Source organism: Oncorhynchus kisutch, unplaced genomic scaffold, assembly GCF_002021735.2.
Source record: "Oncorhynchus kisutch isolate 150728-3 unplaced genomic scaffold, Okis_V2 Okis01b-Okis20b_hom, whole genome shotgun sequence".
NCBI lineage: Eukaryota > Metazoa > Chordata > Actinopteri > Salmoniformes > Salmonidae > Oncorhynchus > Oncorhynchus kisutch.
This window is the reverse complement of record NW_022261978.1, coordinates 1,435,878-1,453,827: the sequence shown is the minus strand read 5'-3', so window position 1 is coordinate 1,453,827 and position 17,950 is coordinate 1,435,878. Positions and strand designations below refer to the sequence as shown.

The window sequence follows — 17,950 nt, the reverse complement described above, 5'->3', positions numbered from 1 at the left end:
TCATCCCCCTCTCTCCAATCTCTTATCTCTCTCTTTTTCTCTCTTATTCCTCTCTCTCATCCCCATCTATCTCTTTTATCCCTTTTCTCTCTCTTATCCACTTTCTCTCTCTCACTTCCTCTCTCTCTTATCCCCTCTCCAATCTATTTTATACCTCTCATTTTTCTCTCTCTTATCCCCGTCTCTCTCTCTTATCCCCCCCCCCCCCTCTCTCTCTCTCTCTCATCCCCCTTTATCTCTCTCTCTTACCCCCCCCCCCTCTCTCTCTCTCTCTCATCCCCCTTTATCTCTCTCTCTTACCCCCCCCTCTCTCTCTCTCTCTCTTATCCCCCTTTATCTCTCTCTCTTATCCCTCCCCTCTCCATTCTCTTTTATCCCTCTCCCTTTCTCTCTCTGTCACCCCCCTCTCTCAAATCTCTCTCTTTTATCCCCTTTCTCTCTTATCCCCATCTTTCTCTCTCTCTCGCTCTCTCTCTCTTGCACGTATCCCCCTCTTTCCAATCTATTCTCTCTCTCTCTCTCTCTCTCTCTCTTATCCCCCTCTCTCCAATCTCGTTTATCCCTCTCTCTTTCTCTCTCTCTTTCTCTCTCTCTCATCCCCCTCTCTCTTTTATCCCCTTTCTCTCTTATCCTTCTCTCTCTTTTATCCCCTTTCTCTCTTATCCTTCTCTCTCTTTTATCCCCTTTCTCTCTTATCCTTCTCTCTCTTTTATCCCCTTTCTCTCTTATCCTTCTCTCTCTTTTATCCCCTTTCTCTCTCATCCCCCTCTCTCTTTTATCCCCTTTCTCTCTGTGTGCACATAGCCTGTCTTATCTTGAGAGCCAGGTCTGCCTACGGCGGCCTTTCTCAATAGCAAGGCTATGCTCACTGAGTCTGTACATAGTCAAAGCTTTCCTTCATTTTGGGTCAGTCACAGTGGACAGGTATTCTGCCACTATGTACTCTCTGTTTAGAGCAAAATAGCATTCTAGTTTGCTCTGTTTTTTGTTGTTAATTCTTTCCAATGTGTCAAGTAATACTTTTTTTTTTCTCATGATTTGGTTGGGTCTAATTGTGTTGCTGTCCTGGGGCTCTGTGGGGTGTGTTTGTGAACAGAGCCAGGACCAGCTTGCTTAGGGGACTCTTCTCCAGGTTCTCTGTAGGTGATGGCTTTGTTATGGAAGGTTTGGGAATCACTTCCTTTTAGGTGGTTGTAGAATTTAACGGCTCTTTTCTGGATTTTGTTAATTAGCAGGTATCGGCCTAATTCTGCTCTGTGTGCATTATTTGGTGTTCTACGTTGTACACGGAAGATATTTTTGCAGAATTCTGCATGCAGAGTCTCAATTTGGTGTTTGTCCCATTTTGTGAATTATTGGTTGGTGAGCGGACCCCAGACCTCACAACCATAAAGGGCAATGGGTTCTATGACTGATTCAAGTATTTTTAGCCAGATCCTAATTGGTATGTTGAATTTTATGTTCCTTTTGATGGCATTGAATGCCCTTCTTGCCTTGTCTCTCAGATCGTTCCCAGCTTTGTGGAAGTTACCTGTGGTGCTGATGTTTAGGCCAAGGTATTATATTTTTTTGTGTGCTCTAGGGTAACGGTGTCAAAATGGAATTTGTGTTTGTGGTCCTGGCGACTGGACCTTTTTTGGAACACCATTATTTTGGTCTTACTGAGATTTACTGTCAGGGCCCAGGTCTGGCAGAATCTGTGCAGAAGATCTAGATGCTGCTGTAGTTCCTCCTTGGTTGGGGTCAGAAGCACCAGATCATCAGCAAACAGTAGACATTTGACTTCAGATTCTAGTAGGGTGAGGCCGGGTGCTGCAGACTGTTCTAGTACCCTCGCCAATTCATTGATATATATGTTGAAGAGGGTGGTGCTTAAGGTGCATCCCTGTCTCACCCCACGGTCCTGTGGGAAGACATTTCTTTGTTTTGGGCCTTTTTTAATCACACACTTGTTGTTTGTGTACATGGATTTTATAATGTTGTATGTTTTTCCCCCAACACCCCTTTCCATAAATTTGTATAGCAGACCCTCATGCCAAATTGAGTCGAAGGCTTTTTTGAAATCAACAAAGCATGAGAAGACTCAAATATACTGTTAAGATTTTCTACTGCCAAGTTTACACCTTCACTATTACAGTGGACTGTTTTTCCCAGGAATTTTTGTAAAAGGGATTGAATTTGTTGTTGCCTAATTTTTTTTTGTTAGGTTTCCAAAATGCATTCCTTCCATCTATAGCATTTCTTAATGTTACTCAGTTCCTTTGGCTTTGATGCCTCATGATTGAGTATTGCTCTGTTCAGGTAGACTGTGATTTTGCTGTGGTCTGATAGGGGTGTCAGTGGACTGACTGTGAAGGCTCTGAGAGACTCTGGGTTGAGGTCAGTGATAAGGTAGTCTACAGTACTACTGCCAAGAGATGAGCTATAGGTGTAACTACCATAGGAGTCCCCTCGAAGCCTACCATTGACTATGTACATACCCAGCGTGCGACAGAGCTGCAGGAGTTGTGACCCGTTTTTGTTGGTTATGTTGTCATAGTTGTGCCTAGGGGGGCATATCTCTCTCTCTCATAGTGCTGTGAGTTCCGTGTGTAGCTCGGTGCACGTTTCTTTTTATCCATGGTGCACCAAAAGGTGAGTTTGTTGGGCATCCCTCCTCTCTCTCTGTTTTTCTCTGCCCGTGGAGCATTATAGCCACACTCGCGAGGCACACACACACACACACACACACACACATCACAGACACACACACTCTCCTCTGCATATGAAGGGGTAGGGTTTAGTGCGGCAGGGGACTGGAGGTTAATGACTACACTATGTCGAGGCGCCCGGTTCTACATCTGTCACCAACACAATAGTCACGTATCCAAGGCCGCCGCACGCCGCCAGGCGCCCAGGCCCAACGTCCCCTCCGCTCCCCTCCCACTAGGACTGTGACACAAGTCATGTTCCCTGAAGATTTAGTTATCACAAAGGAAGCTCATACCGTGTTTGAGAGAGAGTCACCAGAAGGCCTTGTCACTTGGAGACACAGAGATGTCACACACACTCATACAGATACACACACACACACACACACACACACACACACACACACACACACACACACACACACACACACACACACACACACACACACACACACACACACACACACACACACACTGATTGGGGGTAATCTTCTGGTTGAGTGTGTGTGTCCGAACAGTTGATGTCTTGGTTTACAGTTTTTATGTATCAAAAGGAACTCGGCCATCATTCAAAACAAACTGTTGCTATTTTCAATGCTTTTCATATTCTGAAGGGTTTTATTTTGAAATGCATGAAATGGTTAGCTGTGCTGTGGTTTGTCTAAGCTCACACACAGCGGCCTGTCATTATTACCATAACCTCTCTGACGTGTGTGTGTTTGTGTGTGTCTTCTTCTTCCCACAGATTGCGAGCCCGAGGTACTGTTGGATTGGTCGTTTGATGTAAATTGTCTCTTTTGCTGCTTAAGACGAGAGAAAGTCAAGGTAATTGATGTTATTAGAGTTCCTGTGGCTCACACACACACACACACACACACACACACACACACACACACACACACACACATAGAGACAGACACAGAGACACAGACACACATCGAGACAATATCTAAATCCCACACACTGCATTACAGCTAGCTGATTAGCTAAACTCCACACACTGCATTACAGCTAGCTGATTAGCAAACCCTCCCCCACTGCATTACAGCTAGCTGATTAGCTAACCCTTCAGACTGCATTACAGCTAGCTGATTAGCTAAACTCCACAGACTGCATTACAGCTAGCTGATTAGCTAATCTCCACACACTGCATTACAGCTAGCTGATTAGCTAAACCCCCCACACTGCATTACAGCTAGCTGATTAGCTAAACTCCACACACTGCATTACAGCTAGCTGATTAGCTAAACTCCACACACTGCATTACAGCTAGCTGATTAGCTAAATTCCACACACTGCATTACAGCTAGTTGATTAGCTAAACCCCCCACACTGCATTACCCCTCGCTGATTAGCTAAACTCCACACACTGCATTACAGCTAGCTGATTAGCTAAACTCCACACACTGCATTAGAGATAGCTAATTAGCTTCATGAACAAAAGCCAGTCTGCATCTTTTCATCTTTCCATCGCCTCATCGACAATAACACACGCACACACACCCACACAATCACTCACACACAAACACACACGCACGCACACACACACACACACACACACACACACACACACACACACACACACACACACACACCCTTTAAGTAGAGGTCAATCCCTGGTCGTCTCACTCATTCAGCCATGTCTAATCATCCTAAAATGGCGCTAGAATGTTTTGCCTCTCAGGAATGTATTATTATTATTTGCCCTTTCAGTCACCCCTCGTCCCTTTGACCTTGTGAATTGATGCTCGTCGGCATGTCGTTCGGGGCGCCACTCGTTCCCTTTGACCTTGTGAATTGATGGCTCGTCGGCATGTCGTTCGGGGCGCCACTCGTCCTCCATTTTTTCTTTGCCTTTAAAGGGGCAATCTGGGATTCAAACGATGAAGAAGTGGACACCGCGCCACTTTTGATATACCAATCCCAGATTGCCCCTTTAATGGAAGAACGAAGGATGAAACAGAAGGCCTCACAAAGAGCCCCCCCCTTCTGTTGCCATGCCAACCAACCACTCCTTTTCTCCTTTTTCATCTTGACCTCTTCAACCCTGAAGGTCGACCATCTGGCACCTACAATTTAATACACAATTGTACATGTGTGAAAAATAACAAATATAAGCACCAACCAAATTATTATTATCAACATATATAACATAGTAGTAGTGCTGATCTATGATCAGATTATAATGAATAGGATTATATAAATCAGATTCAGCATTCCTACTTCTGGGACACTTTGTGAATACGCTCCATGGTCCATAAACATATTACCTCGAACATATCTGTCCTCCTTCCTCTGCTTGTCTCTGGCCTTACCATGCCCGGGCCGGGCTGGGTGGGTTGGGCTTGCCCTACGTCCAGAATGGCACCCTATTCTCTTTATAGTGCACTACGTCTGAACACGGCCCATAGCGCTCTGGTCAAAAGTAGTGCACGATGTAGGGAATAGGGTGCCATTTGGGACATACTCTTCATATTTCACTGTGTGCGTTTAATTGCATGAAATGCCAGAGGACCTGCAGAGGACGGAAACAATTGATTCATTGATCTGCAGCTATGCAAACTCCCGACCGAGGGAGGAGGTAGGCTTGAGGGAGGGGGAGACCAAGAGAGGGGGAGGAGGTAGGCTTGAGGGAGGGGGAGAGAAAGGGGGAGGAGGTAGACTTGAGGGAGGGGGAGAGAAAGGGGGAGGAGGTAGACTTGAGGGGGGGGAGAGCGAGAGAGGCAGAGGGAGAAGGAAAGTGAAAGGGGGATACCTAGTCACTTGAACAACTGAATGCATTCAACTGAAGTGTCTTCCGAGGGGAGAGAGAGAAAGAGACGAGGGAGAGGGAGGGAGAGAGAGGGGAAGGAAGAGAGAATGCCTCATTCATATTAACTGTGAAGGTATGCCGTTTTAAGGAAACTGTTTGAGCCTGTTTTGGTTTTGCCAGTTTTCACGTCACTGGATTCTAAGAGGAGAAAGCGGAGAGACAGTCAGGGTGTCACGCCCATTCCTCCCACCACCACCCCCCCATATCATTCATTTGTTTGTTTCATAAACACAATGACTGCAAGCCCATAGTATCACACAATGGCTTTCTTAATCACCATGTTTTGTCACCCGGTCTTTTAAAGCTTCCACCACAGCGTTATCTCGCCACCTATTGTCTTATTATGTTGTTTTTTTTTGCTTAGTAAAATAAAACCAGACTTCAAAGGTACTTTAAGGTTTTCCTCTGGGTTTGGTCCAGGACAACTTCATTAAAACTGTGTCTGCTTTGTCTGTGTCCCTCTCAGGAACACTTGGTTATACATTTATGTACTGTTTTCTAAAATCCTAAACCCTTTTCCTCTTGTGTTCTGTGTCCCTCTCAGGAACACTTGGTTGGCATCACTCCCCAGGTCTTATCAGAGTCAGAGGACTTGAAACAGGACACGTCCAAAATCAACCGCCTGGAGAAGCAAGCCGAAGAGTTCCTCAATGCTGTCTTCTACAGAAAGGGTGAGTCTAGAACCTATAGAGCCATAAGGGAGTCTAGAACATAGAACCATAACGGAGTCTAGAATGTAGAACCATAACGGAGTCTAGAATGTAGAACCATAACGGAGTCTAGAATGTAGAACCATAACAGAGTCTAGAATGTAGAACCATAACGGAGTCTAGAATGTAGAACCATAACGGAGTCTAGAATGTAGAACCATAACGGAGTCTAGAATGTAGAACCATAACGGAGTCTAGAATGTAGAACCATAACGGAGTCTAGAATGTAGAACCATAACGGAGTCTAGAATGTAGAACCATAACGGAGTCTAGAATGTAGAACCATAACGGAGTCTAGAATGTAGAACCATAACGGAGTCTAGAATGTAGAACCATGAGAGTTTAGAAACTAGAACAATAAGGGAGTCTAGAACCTATAGAACCATACGGAATTGTATAACCTAGAACCATAAGGGAGTCTAGAACATAGAAGCATAAGGGAGTTTAGAATCTAGAACTATAAGGGTCAAGAACCTATAGAACCATAAGGGAGTCTAGTAGAACTATATGGCGTAGTCAGTTGGGGCGTTATAAAGACACAAGGTATGGAACTTGGAAACACCAAAGTTGTGGGTTTGAATCCCACATTTGGGCTCCCGAGTGGCGCAGCGGTCTAAGGCACTGCATCTCAGTACTTGAGGCGTCCCTACAGACACCCCGGTTCGATTCCAGGCTGTATCACTACCGGCCGTGATTGGGAGTCCCATAGGGCGGTACAGGTTTGGCCGGTGTATGACGGTCATTGTAAATAAGAATTTGTTCTTAAGTGACTTGCCTAGTTAAATAAAGGTTCATTTAAAAATCGTGTCCTAAAAAAACTGAGGTTTAACATGAAACGTGTCGGTTAAGTGACCATGTATTGTTATGGTTATATACTCTCCTAGAGAAGAGAGGGGTGCAGTGTGTGACTGACTGCATCCAAAATGGGCCCCTATTCCCTACACTATATCATTTAGTGCACTACTTTTTTTGGTCAAAAGCAGTGCACTAGTGAACAGGGTGCCATTTGAGATAGATGGTTGTTTTAGAGAGGATTAGGTCACTCAGTCAGACGCTGATACAATCAATGTGTCTGCCCAATCAATCTGGGTTCACACTCCACACCCGGCCCTCAGCTCTCAGCCCTCAGCTCTCAGCCCTCAGCTCTCAGCCCTCAGCTCTCAGCCCTCTGCTCTCAGCCCTCAGCTCTCAGCCCTCAGCTCTCAGCCCTCTGCTCTCAGCCCTCTGCTCTCAGCCCTCTGCTCTCAGCCCTCTGCTCTCAGCCCTCTGCTCTCAGCCCTCTGCTCTCAGCCCTCAGCTCTCAGCCCTCAGCCCTCAGCCCTCAGCTCTCAGCCCTCAGCCCTCAGCCCTCAGCTCTCAGCCCCTCAGCCCTCAGCTCTCAGCTCTCAGCCCTCAGCCCTCAGCTCTCAGCTCTCAGCCTCAGCCCTCAGCCCTCAGCCCTCAGCCCTCAGCTCTCAGCCCTCAGCCCTCAGCCTCAGCTCTCAGCCCTCAGCCCTCAGCTCTCAGCCCTCAGCCCTCAGCCCTCAGCTCTCAGCCCTCAGCCCTCAGCTCTCAGCCCTCAGCCCTCAGCCCTCAGCTCTCAGCCCTCAGCCCTCAGCCCTCAGCTCTCAGCCCTCAGCCCTCAGCCCTCAGCCCTCAGCTCTCAGCCCTCAGCTCTTCAGCCCTCAGCCCTCAGCTCTCAGCCCTCAGCCTCAGCCCTCAGCTCTCAGGCCCTCAGCCCTCAGCTCTCAGCCCTCAGCCCTCAGCTCTCAGCCCTCAGCCCTCAGCCCTCAGCTCTCAGCCCTCAGCCCTCAGCTCTCAGCCCTCAGCCCTCAGCTCTCAGCCCTCAGCCCTCAGCCCTCAGCCCTCTGCTCTCAGCCCTCTGCTCTCAGCCCTCAGCCCTCAGCCCTCAGCCCTCAGCTCTCAGCCCTCTGCTCTCAGCCCTCAGCTCTCAGCCCTCAGCCCTCAGCTCCTCAGCCCTCAGCCCTCAGCTCTCAGCCCTCAGCCCTCAGCCCTCAGCTCTCAGCCCTCAGCCCTCAGCCCTCAGCCCTCAGCCCTCAGCCCTCAGCTCTCAGCCCTCATGCCCTCAGCCCTCAGCTCTCAGCCCTCAGCCCTCAGCCCTCAGCCCTCAGCCCTCAGCCCTCAGCTCTCAGCTCTCAGCCCTCAGCCCTCAGCTCTCAGCCCTCAGCCCTCAGCCCTCAGCTCTCAGCCCTCCAGCCAGCCGCCTCAGCCCTCAGCCCTCAGCTCTCAGCCCTCAGCCTCAGCTCTCAGCCCTCAGCCCTCAGCCCTCAGCTCTCAGCCCTCAGCCCTCAGCCCTCAGCCTCTCAGCCCTCAGCCCTCAGCCTCAGCCCTCAGCCCTCAGCTCTCAGCTCTCAGCCCTAGCCAATCTCAGCCCTCAGCCCTCAGCCCTCAGCCCTCAGCCCTCAGCTCTCAGCCCTCAGCCCTCAGCCCTCAGCTCTCAGCCCTCAGCCCTCAGCCCTCAGCTCTCAGCCCTCAGCCCTCAGCTCTCAGCCCTCAGCCCTCAGCCCTCAGCCCTCAGCCCTCAGCTCTCAGCCCTCAGCCCTCAGCCCTCAGCTCTCAGCCCTCAGCCCTCAGCCCTCAGCTCTCAGCCCTCAGCCCTCAGCTCTCAGCCCTCAGCCCTCAGCCCTCAGCCCTCAGCCCTCAGCCCTCAGCCCTCTGCTCTCAGCCCTCTGCTCTCAGCCCTCTGCTCTCAGCCCTCAGCCCTCAGCCCTCAGCCCTCAGCTCTCAGCCCTCTGCTCTCAGCCCTCAGCTCTCAGCCCTCAGCCCTCAGCTCTCAGCCCTCAGCCCTCAGCCCTCAGCTCTCAGCCCTCAGCTCTCAGCCCTCAGCCCTCAGCTCTCAGCCCTCAGCCCTCAGCTCTCAGCCCTCAAGCCCTCAGCTCTCAGCCCTCAGCTCTCAGCCCTCTGCTCTCAGCCCTCAGCTCTCAGCCCTCAGCCCTCAGCTCTCAGCCCTCAGCCCTCAGCCCTCAGCCCTCAGCTCTCAGCCCTCAGCTCTCAGCCCTCAGCCCTCAGCTCTCAGCCCTCAGCCCTCAGCCCTCAGCCCTCAGCTCTCAGCCCTCAGCCCTCAGCTCTCAGCCCTCAGCCCTCAGCTCTCAGCCCTCAGCTCTCAGCCCTCAGCCCTCTGCTCTCAGCCCTCAGCCCTCTGCCCTCAGCCCTCAGCTCTCAGCTCTCAGCCCTCAGCCCTCAGCTCTCAGCCCTCAGCCCTCAGCTCTCAGCCCTCAGCCCTCAGCTCTCAGCCCTCAGCTCTCAGCCCTCAGCCCTCAGCTCTCAGCTCTCAGCCCTCAGCTCTCAGCCCTCAGCCCTCAGCCCTCAGCTCTCAGCTCTCAGCTCTCAGCCCTCAGCCCTCAGCCCTCAGCTCTCAGCTCTCAGCCCTCAGCCCTCAGCCCTCAGCCCTCAGCCCTCAGCCCTCTGCTCTCAGCCCTCAGCCCTCAGCCCTCAGCTCTCAGCCCTCAGCCCTCAGCCCTCAGCCCTCAGCTCTCAGCCCTCAGCTCTCAGCCCTCAGCCCTCAGCCCTCAGCTCTCAGCCCTCAGCCCTCAGCTCTCAGCCCTCAGCCCTCAGCCCTCAGCCCTCAGCCCTCAGCTCTCAGCCCTCAGCTCTCAGCCCTCAGCCCTCAGCTCTCAGCCCTCAGCCCTCAGCTCTCAGCCCTCAGCTCTCAGCTCTCAGCCCTCAGCTCTCAGCCCTCAGCCCTCAGCTCTCAGCCCTCAGCCCTCAGCTCTCAGCCCTCAGCTCTCAGCCCTCAGCCCTCAGCCCTCAGCCCTCAGCCCTCAGCTCTCAGCCCTCAGCTCTCAGCCCTCAGCTCTCAGCCCTCAGCCCTCAGCCCTCAGCTCTCAGCTCTCAGCCCTCAGCCCTCAGCTCTCAGCTCTCAGCCCTCAGCTCTCAGCCCTCAGCCCTCAGCTCTCAGCCCTCAGCTCTCAGCCCTCAGCTGGCCTAAAGCTGCTATATACTGAGTGTGCAAAACATTATTTCCATGACAGACTGACCAGGTGAATCCAGGTTAAAGCTATGATCCCTTATTGATGTCACCTGTTAAATCCACTTCAGTCAGTGTAGATGAAGGGGAGGAGACGGGTTAAAGATGAAGGGGAGGAGACGGGTTAAAGATGAAGGGGAGGAGACGGGTTAAAGATGAAGGGGAGGAGACGGGTTAAAGATGAAGGGGAGGAGACGGGTTAAAGATGAAGGGGAGGAGACGGGTTAAAGATGAAGGGGAGGAGACGGGTTAAAGATGAAGGGGAGGAGACGGGTTAAAGATGAAGGGGAGGAGACGGGTTAAAGATGAAGGGGAGGAGACGGGTTAAAGATGAAGGGGAGGAGACGGGTTAAAGATGGAGGGGAGGAGACAGGTTAAAGATGGAGGGGAGGAGACAGGTTAAAGATGAAGGGGAGGAACGGGTTAAAGATGAAGGGGAGGAGACTGGTTAAAGATGAAGGGGAGGAGACGGGTTAAAGATGAAGGGGAGGAGACGGGTTAAAGATGAAGGGGAGGAGACAGGTTAAAGAATCATTTTTAAGCCTTGAGACAATTGAGACATGAATTGTGTATATGTGCCATTCAGAGGGTGAATGGGTGGCAAGACAACATATTTAAAGTGCCTTTGAACAGGGTATGGTTGTAGGTGCCAGGCTCACCGGTTTGAGTGTGTCAAGAACTGCAACGCTGCTGGGTTTTTCACGCTCAACAGTTTCCCGTGTGTATAAAGAATGGTCCACCACCCAAAGGACATCCAGCCAGCTAGGGGAAGCACTGGAATCAACTCAATATAAGAAAGGTCCTAAATGGTGTGTACACTGAGTGTATGTAGCTGAACAAACACTGTGCACAGTATATAAACAGACACACATAGATATGTGTCGTTTGTCTGAGGGTTTCTTCCTTCCCAGTGATGTTCCTTTAGCTAAATGTTTTTATAATGTCTATATGCTCCCGGCTTTATGTTTTGGTTCCACGCGGTCGGCGTCCCAAACGGAACCCGATTCCCTACATAGTGCACTACTTTTGACCAGATTGCATAGGGCCCAGGTTAAAAGTAGTGCACTGGATTGGGAATAGTGTGCCAGGACGTAGGTATTGTTTGCAGAAAGCTTCCCCTTCGGACACGGGGCACAATTCCTCGGCCCAAAAGGAAATGTTTTTCCAGAAAGCTGGTCTGCTAAATCACTTTTTGTTTTGCGGCTGAAAGTTGGGGGCTATAGGGTAGACTAGAGCTGCGTCCCAAATGGCACCATATTCCCTATGTAGTGCACTACTATAGGGGCCAATGGGGTTCTGGTCGAAGTAGTGCACTACATAGGGAATAGGGTGCCATTTTCGACGAAGCCTAGCTAACAGTCTGTCTGTAGTATTACAGAGAGGTATTAAACAACATGTCCTGTAGGTATATATCTATGTCCACATTCTAACAGTCTGTCTGTAGTATTACAGAGAGGTATTAAACATGTCCTGTAGGTATATATCTATGTCCACATTCTAACAGTCTGTCTGTAGTGTTACAGAGAGATATTAAACAACATGTCCTGTAGGTATATATCTATGTCCACATTCTAACAGTCTGTCTGTAGTGTTACAGAGAGATATTAAACAACATGTCCTGTAGGTATATATCTATGTCCACATTCTAACAAGTCTATTTTTAATAAAAATGTATAGTCACATCTACCTTAATTGTTATCAGTTTGTGTATATATATTTATATATATTTATTTTTTCTTCACATAAACAGTAATATTTCCTGGTTGCTAAAATTAGAATAGTTCGCCTAATTTCAGTTTATGTGACAAAACAAGTCATGTAGTGCTTAGAAAATTGCTGTACGGTCTAAACCGCTGTGAAATATATTTTCAATAACCAAAAATATAGTATTTTCAGCTGTTTGAAGCTGGTGTACAAAACCCAAAGTAAAATATGCAAAAACAAAATTAAAGATATAGAAATAGAAATAGTGTACATAGAACATATCTACAACTTCTGAGACTGGCTTTCAGTGAGAATTTTTTATTTTACCTTTATTTAACTAGGCAAGTCAGTTAAGAACAAATTCTTATTTTCAATGACGGCCTAGGAACAGTGGGTTAACTGCCTGTTCAGGTTCATAACAGGTGACAGGTTCATAACTGACATTTCTACGTGAATTTGGTCCGTTCCCCCATAAAGTGACATATTGCAGCTTTGATGTTTCTAGTTGTAGTGCTGCCAGATCTTTAGCCGGTCGTTGGAATGTTAAACAGAATAAGAAAGTTCTAATAGGTGTCTAATGTTGTGTGTTTGTTTGTCTCTAGCAGACCTCCCAAGCTTCTCGGACCCCCACATCCCTCTAGTGGCTCGTGAGATAATGCAGCGAATGATCCGTCAGTTCGCTGCCGAATATACCTCAAAAAACAGCTATTCTCAGGACCCCCCCCATCAGCCCCAGCCCAACGGCATCAAGGACCAAAGCCGCCTCTTGCCGAGAGCGGCCTCTCCAGCCCCGGCCCCCCCCGCTCTGCCGGGGGCGTCCAGCCCCCCGTCCCCGGGACCGGGCCTCAGCCCCGCCTCCGCCTCTGCCTTCGCCCCGGACAGTGGGAACGGAGCCGGTAGTAACTGTAGTGGTACCGGTGCTGCTGCCTCTGCACAGAACCCCGTCCTCAGCAAGCTTCTCATGGCCGACCAGGACTCTCCACTGGACCTCACCGTCAAGAGGCCAGACCCCACAGAGACCAAAACAGAGGGTAAGACACCACTCACACGTCCATATCGAATCAACACCTATTTACCTTATGGACAAGATAAAATGGTGTTGCACTGTAGAATGAAATGCAACAACAATAAGAAAAAGGGAAATAAGAACAAATATTCAATAAAATAAATAAGTAGAAGAGAAACCTGGACTGAAGAACTCCCCCATAACTTCAATAGAACGCCCTGTATCTCTCCTATCTCCATGTACCTTTCCTATATCTCCCTGTATCTATCCTATCTCCATGTATCTTTCCTATATCTCCCTGTATCTCTCCTATCTCCATGTATCTTTCCTATATCTCCCTGTATCTCTCCTATCTCCATGTATCTTTCCTATATCTCCCTGTATCTCTCCTATCTCCATGTATCTTTCCTATATCTCCCTGTATCTCTCCTATCTCCATGTATCTTTCCTATATCTCCCTGTATCTCTCCTATCTCCATGTATCTTTCCTATATCTCCCTGTATCTTTCCTATATCTCCCCTGTATCTTTCCTATATCTCCCTGTATCTCTCCTATCTCCCTGTATCTCTCCTATCTCCATGTATCTTTCCTATATCCCCCTGTATCTCTCCTATATCTCCCTGTATCTCTCCTATATCTCCCTGTATCTCTCCTATCTCCATGTATCTTTCCTATATCTCCATGTATCTTTCCTATATCTTTCCTATATCTCCCTGTATCTCTCCTATCTCCATGTATCTTTCCTATATCTCCCTGTATCTCTCCTATCTCCATGTATCTTTCCTATATCTCCCTGTATCTCTCCTATCTCCCTGTATCTCTCCTATCTCCATGTATCTTTCCTATATCTCCCTGTATCTTTCCTATATCTCCCTGTATCTTTCCTATATCTCCCTGTATCTCTCCTATCTCCCTGTATCTCTCCTATCTCCATTTATCTTTCCTATATCTCCCTGTATCTCTCCTATCTCCATTTATCTTTCCTATATCTCCCTGTATCGCCAATATCTCCCCTGTATGTTGCTTATATCTCCCTATAGGTCTCATATAGCTTCCCTATATCTCTTCTATAGCTCCCATGTATCTCCCATGAGCCACTTATATATCCCCTATATCTCTCCCCTACATCTCTCCCCTATCGCTCCCCTATATCTCTCCCCTACATCTCTCCCCCATATCTCTCCCCTATCTCTCCCCTATATCTCTCCCCCATATCTCTCCCCTATATCTCTCCCCTATCGTTCCCCTATATCTCTCCCCTACATCTCTCCCCTATCGCTCCCCTATATCTCTCCCCTATCGTTCCCCTATATCTCTCCCCTATCACTCCCCTATATCTCTCCCCTATCGCTCCCCTATATCTCTCCCCTATCGTTCCCCTATCTCTCTCCTATAGATCCCCTATATCTCTCCCCTATCGTTCCCCTATATCTCTCCTATAGATCCCCTATCGCTCCCCTATATCTCTCCTATAGATCCCCTATAGATCCCCTATATCTCTCCCCTATCGCTCCCCTATATCTCCCCTATATCTCTCCTATAGATCCCCTATATATCTCCAATATCGCTCCTATATATCCCTTATATCTTCCCTATATTTCCCCTATAGCTCTCTTACAGTTGGAGTCGGAAGTTTACATACACTTAGGTTGGATTCATTAAAACTCGTTTTTCAACCACTCCACAAATTTCTTGTTAACAAACTATAGTTTTAGCAAGTCGGTTAGGACATCTACTTTGTGCATGTAAGTAATTTTTCCAACAATTGTTTACAGACAGATTATTTCACTTATAATTCACTGTATCACGATTCCAGTGCGTCAGAAGTTTACATTCACTAAGTTGACTGTACCTTTAAACAGCTTGGAAAATTCCAGAAAATTATGTCATGGCTTTAGAAGCTAATTGGAAGTGTACATGTGGATGTATTTCAAGGCCTACCTTCAAACTCAGTGCCTCTTTGCTTGACATCTTGGGAAAATCAAAAGAAATCAGCAAATACCTCAGGAAAAAAATCGTAGACCTCCACAAGTCTGGTTTATCCTTCAGAGCAATTTCCAAACACCTGAAGGTACCACGTTCATCTGCACAAACAATAGTACGCAAGTATAAACACCAAGGGACCATGCAGCCATCTAACCGCTCAGGAAGGAGACGCGTTCTGTCTCCTAGAGATTAACGTACTTTGGTGCGAAAAGTACAAATCAATCCCAGAACAACAGCAAAGGACCTTGTGAAGATGCTGGAGGAAACAGGTACAAAAGTATCTATATCCACAGTAAAACGAGTCCTATATCGACATAACCTGAAAAGCCGCTCAGCAAGGAAGAAGCCACTGCTCCAAAACCGCCATAAAAAAGCCAGACTACGGTTTCCAACTGCACATGGGGACAAAGATTGTACTTTTGGGGAAATGTCCTCTGGTCTGAAGAAACAAAAATGGAACTGTTGGCCATAAAAAAGTGGAAGGCTTGCAAGCCGAAGAACACCATCCCAACTGTGAAGCACAGGGGTGGCAGCATCATGTTGTGGGGGTGCTTTGCTGCAGGAGGGACTGGTGCACTTCACAAAATAGATGACATCATGAGGTAGGAAAATGATATGGATATATTGAAGCAACATCTCAAGACATCAGTCAGGAAGTTAAACATTGGTCGCAAATCCCCCACAACCTGTAATTGGACCAGTAAAAGTTGTATAGAGCCAAACAGACTGGGCCAAATGAAAACTACTAGTATCCTAATTCTAACAAACAGTTGGAGGCTGAATGCCAAGTCGCGTTATGCTGAAAAATAGATTTTTGAATCTTAAAAACATTAACCCCCATGCCTTGAAATCCCTCTTGCCCTATAGACATTTGGCCTGGATTATCCTCTAATGCCTGTGACCATATATGGTATTATAGTGTGTTTATGTATGCCCCCCCCTCCCCAAACACCCATAAACACACAAGAGAGAGAAATTCATTTTAATATCACCACCTTCTTTTGTCTAACCAAAAAGCCCTAAAGATTAAAGAGGTCCTTCAGCTCTGTTCAGACGGACAGGTCATCAGACAGGTCAGCTGCACTTTGGGGATTACTAACCCGAGGAGGAGGAGGGTGTGTGTGTTTGTGTGTGTGTGTGTGTGGTTCAGTCAGTGGAAAGAGGAATATAATATTGTTATTACTCTTTAAACAAAGAGCAGAGTGGAGGGAACAGTAATGATTATTTTCTTTATTTATTCATGTGATTTTCTATGTTGTATTCTTCTCCTGGAGTCCTTTTCCTTTCTCATTTCCAGTGATTTATAGAGTCACACAAACATCTGTTATTGAACGGCACATTTACAATGTTAATTACATTCATTTAAAAAGTCCCAATCAATTGAAGTCAAGTTATACAGTACATACTTAGATGATCTGTGATGAACTGTGCCCTAAAACAGTGTGTGTGTGTATCTGCGTATGTTAATCCTCAGATGGAGTCCTGGACCTCTCCACCAAGAAGGCCCACGGCACCGTCCTCAAAAACTCTCACAGTTACACCCTGTTGCCCACAGTGAAGGGGTAAGACACACACGCCGTGCGCACACACACACACACACACACACACACACACACACACACACACACCTCCGTTATAAATGATCATTGTAGTGATCAATGTGTTATTTCCCATTGGTTTCCAAGGTAATCACCTTTTGTTACGTTACGATGTCAAGGGTTTACAGCGTCGGAAGAGAACTAACCCTCATCCATTATCATTATGATTACAGCACCTAGGTTTTTATAAGTAACTAACCCTAATCCATTATCATTATGATTACAGTACCTAGGTATTTATAAGTAACTAACCCTAATCCATTATCATTATGATTACAGTACCTAGGTATTTATAAGTAACTAACCCTAATCCATTATCATTATGATTACAGTACCTAGGTTTTTATAAGTAACTAACCCTCATCCATTATCATTATGATTACAGTACCTAGGTATTTATAAGTAACTAACCCTAATCCATTATCACTATGATTACAGTACCTAGCTATTTATAACTAACCCTAATCCATTATCACTATGATTACAGTACCTAGCTATTTATAACTAACCCTAATCCATTATCACTATGATTACAGTACCTAGGTTTTATAACTAACCCTAATCCATTATCATTATGATTACAGTACCTAGGTATTTATAAGTAACTAACCCTAGTCCATTATCACTATGATTACAGTACCTAGCTATTTATAACTAACCCTAATCCATTATCACTATGATTACAGTACCTAGGTATTTATAAGTAACTAACCCTAATCCATTATCACTATGATTACAGTACCTAGCTATTTATAACTAACCCTAATCCATTATCACTATGATTACAGTACCTAGGTATTTATAAGTAACTAACCCTAATCCATTATCACTATGATTACAGTACCTAGGTATTTATAAGTAACTAACCCTAATCCATTATCACTATGATTACAGTACCTAGCTATTTATAACTAACCCTAATCCATTATCACTATGATTACAGTACCTAGGTATTTATAAGTAACTAACCCTAATCCATTATCACTATGATTACAGTACCTAGGTTTTATAAGTAACTAACCCTCATCCATTATCATTATGATTACAGTACCTAGGTATTTATAAGTAACTAACCCTAATCCATTATCACTATGATTACAGTACCTAGGTATTTATAAGTAACTAACCCTAATCCATTATCACTATGATTACAGTACCTAGGTTTTATAAGTAACTAACCCTCATCCATTATCATTATGATTACAGTACCTAGGTATTTATAAGTAACTAACCCTAATCCATTATTAACTATGATTACAGTACCTAGGTATTTATAAGTAACTAACCCTAATCCATTATCACTATGATTACAGTACCTAGCTATTTATAACTAACCCTAATCCATTATCACTATGATTACAGTACCTAGGTATTTATAAGTAACTAACCCTAATCCATTATCACTATGATTACAGTACCTAGGTATTTATAAGTAACTAACCCTAATCCATTATCACTATGATTACAGTACCTAGG

At 46.6% G+C, this 17,950-nt stretch overlaps 1 protein-coding gene across 2 annotated transcripts in view; it reads left to right on the top strand.

Moving 5' to 3' along the window:
* The window catches only part of lcor (ligand dependent nuclear receptor corepressor), an 83,552-nt gene that overhangs the window by 52,389 nt on the left and 13,213 nt on the right, over positions 1-17,950 (top strand). The window contains exons 3-6 of one of the 2 annotated variants that reach the window (XM_031811415.1): positions 3,436-3,515; positions 6,047-6,173; positions 12,489-12,914; positions 16,351-16,438. In XM_031811415.1, the coding sequence (XP_031667275.1) occupies positions 3,436-3,515; positions 6,047-6,173; positions 12,489-12,914; positions 16,351-16,438 (721 nt within the window). Of the gene's footprint in view, positions 1-3,435; positions 3,516-6,046; positions 6,174-12,485; positions 12,915-16,350; positions 16,439-17,950 lie in introns of both variants that reach the window. The other variant, XM_031811414.1, reaches the window with a different exon arrangement.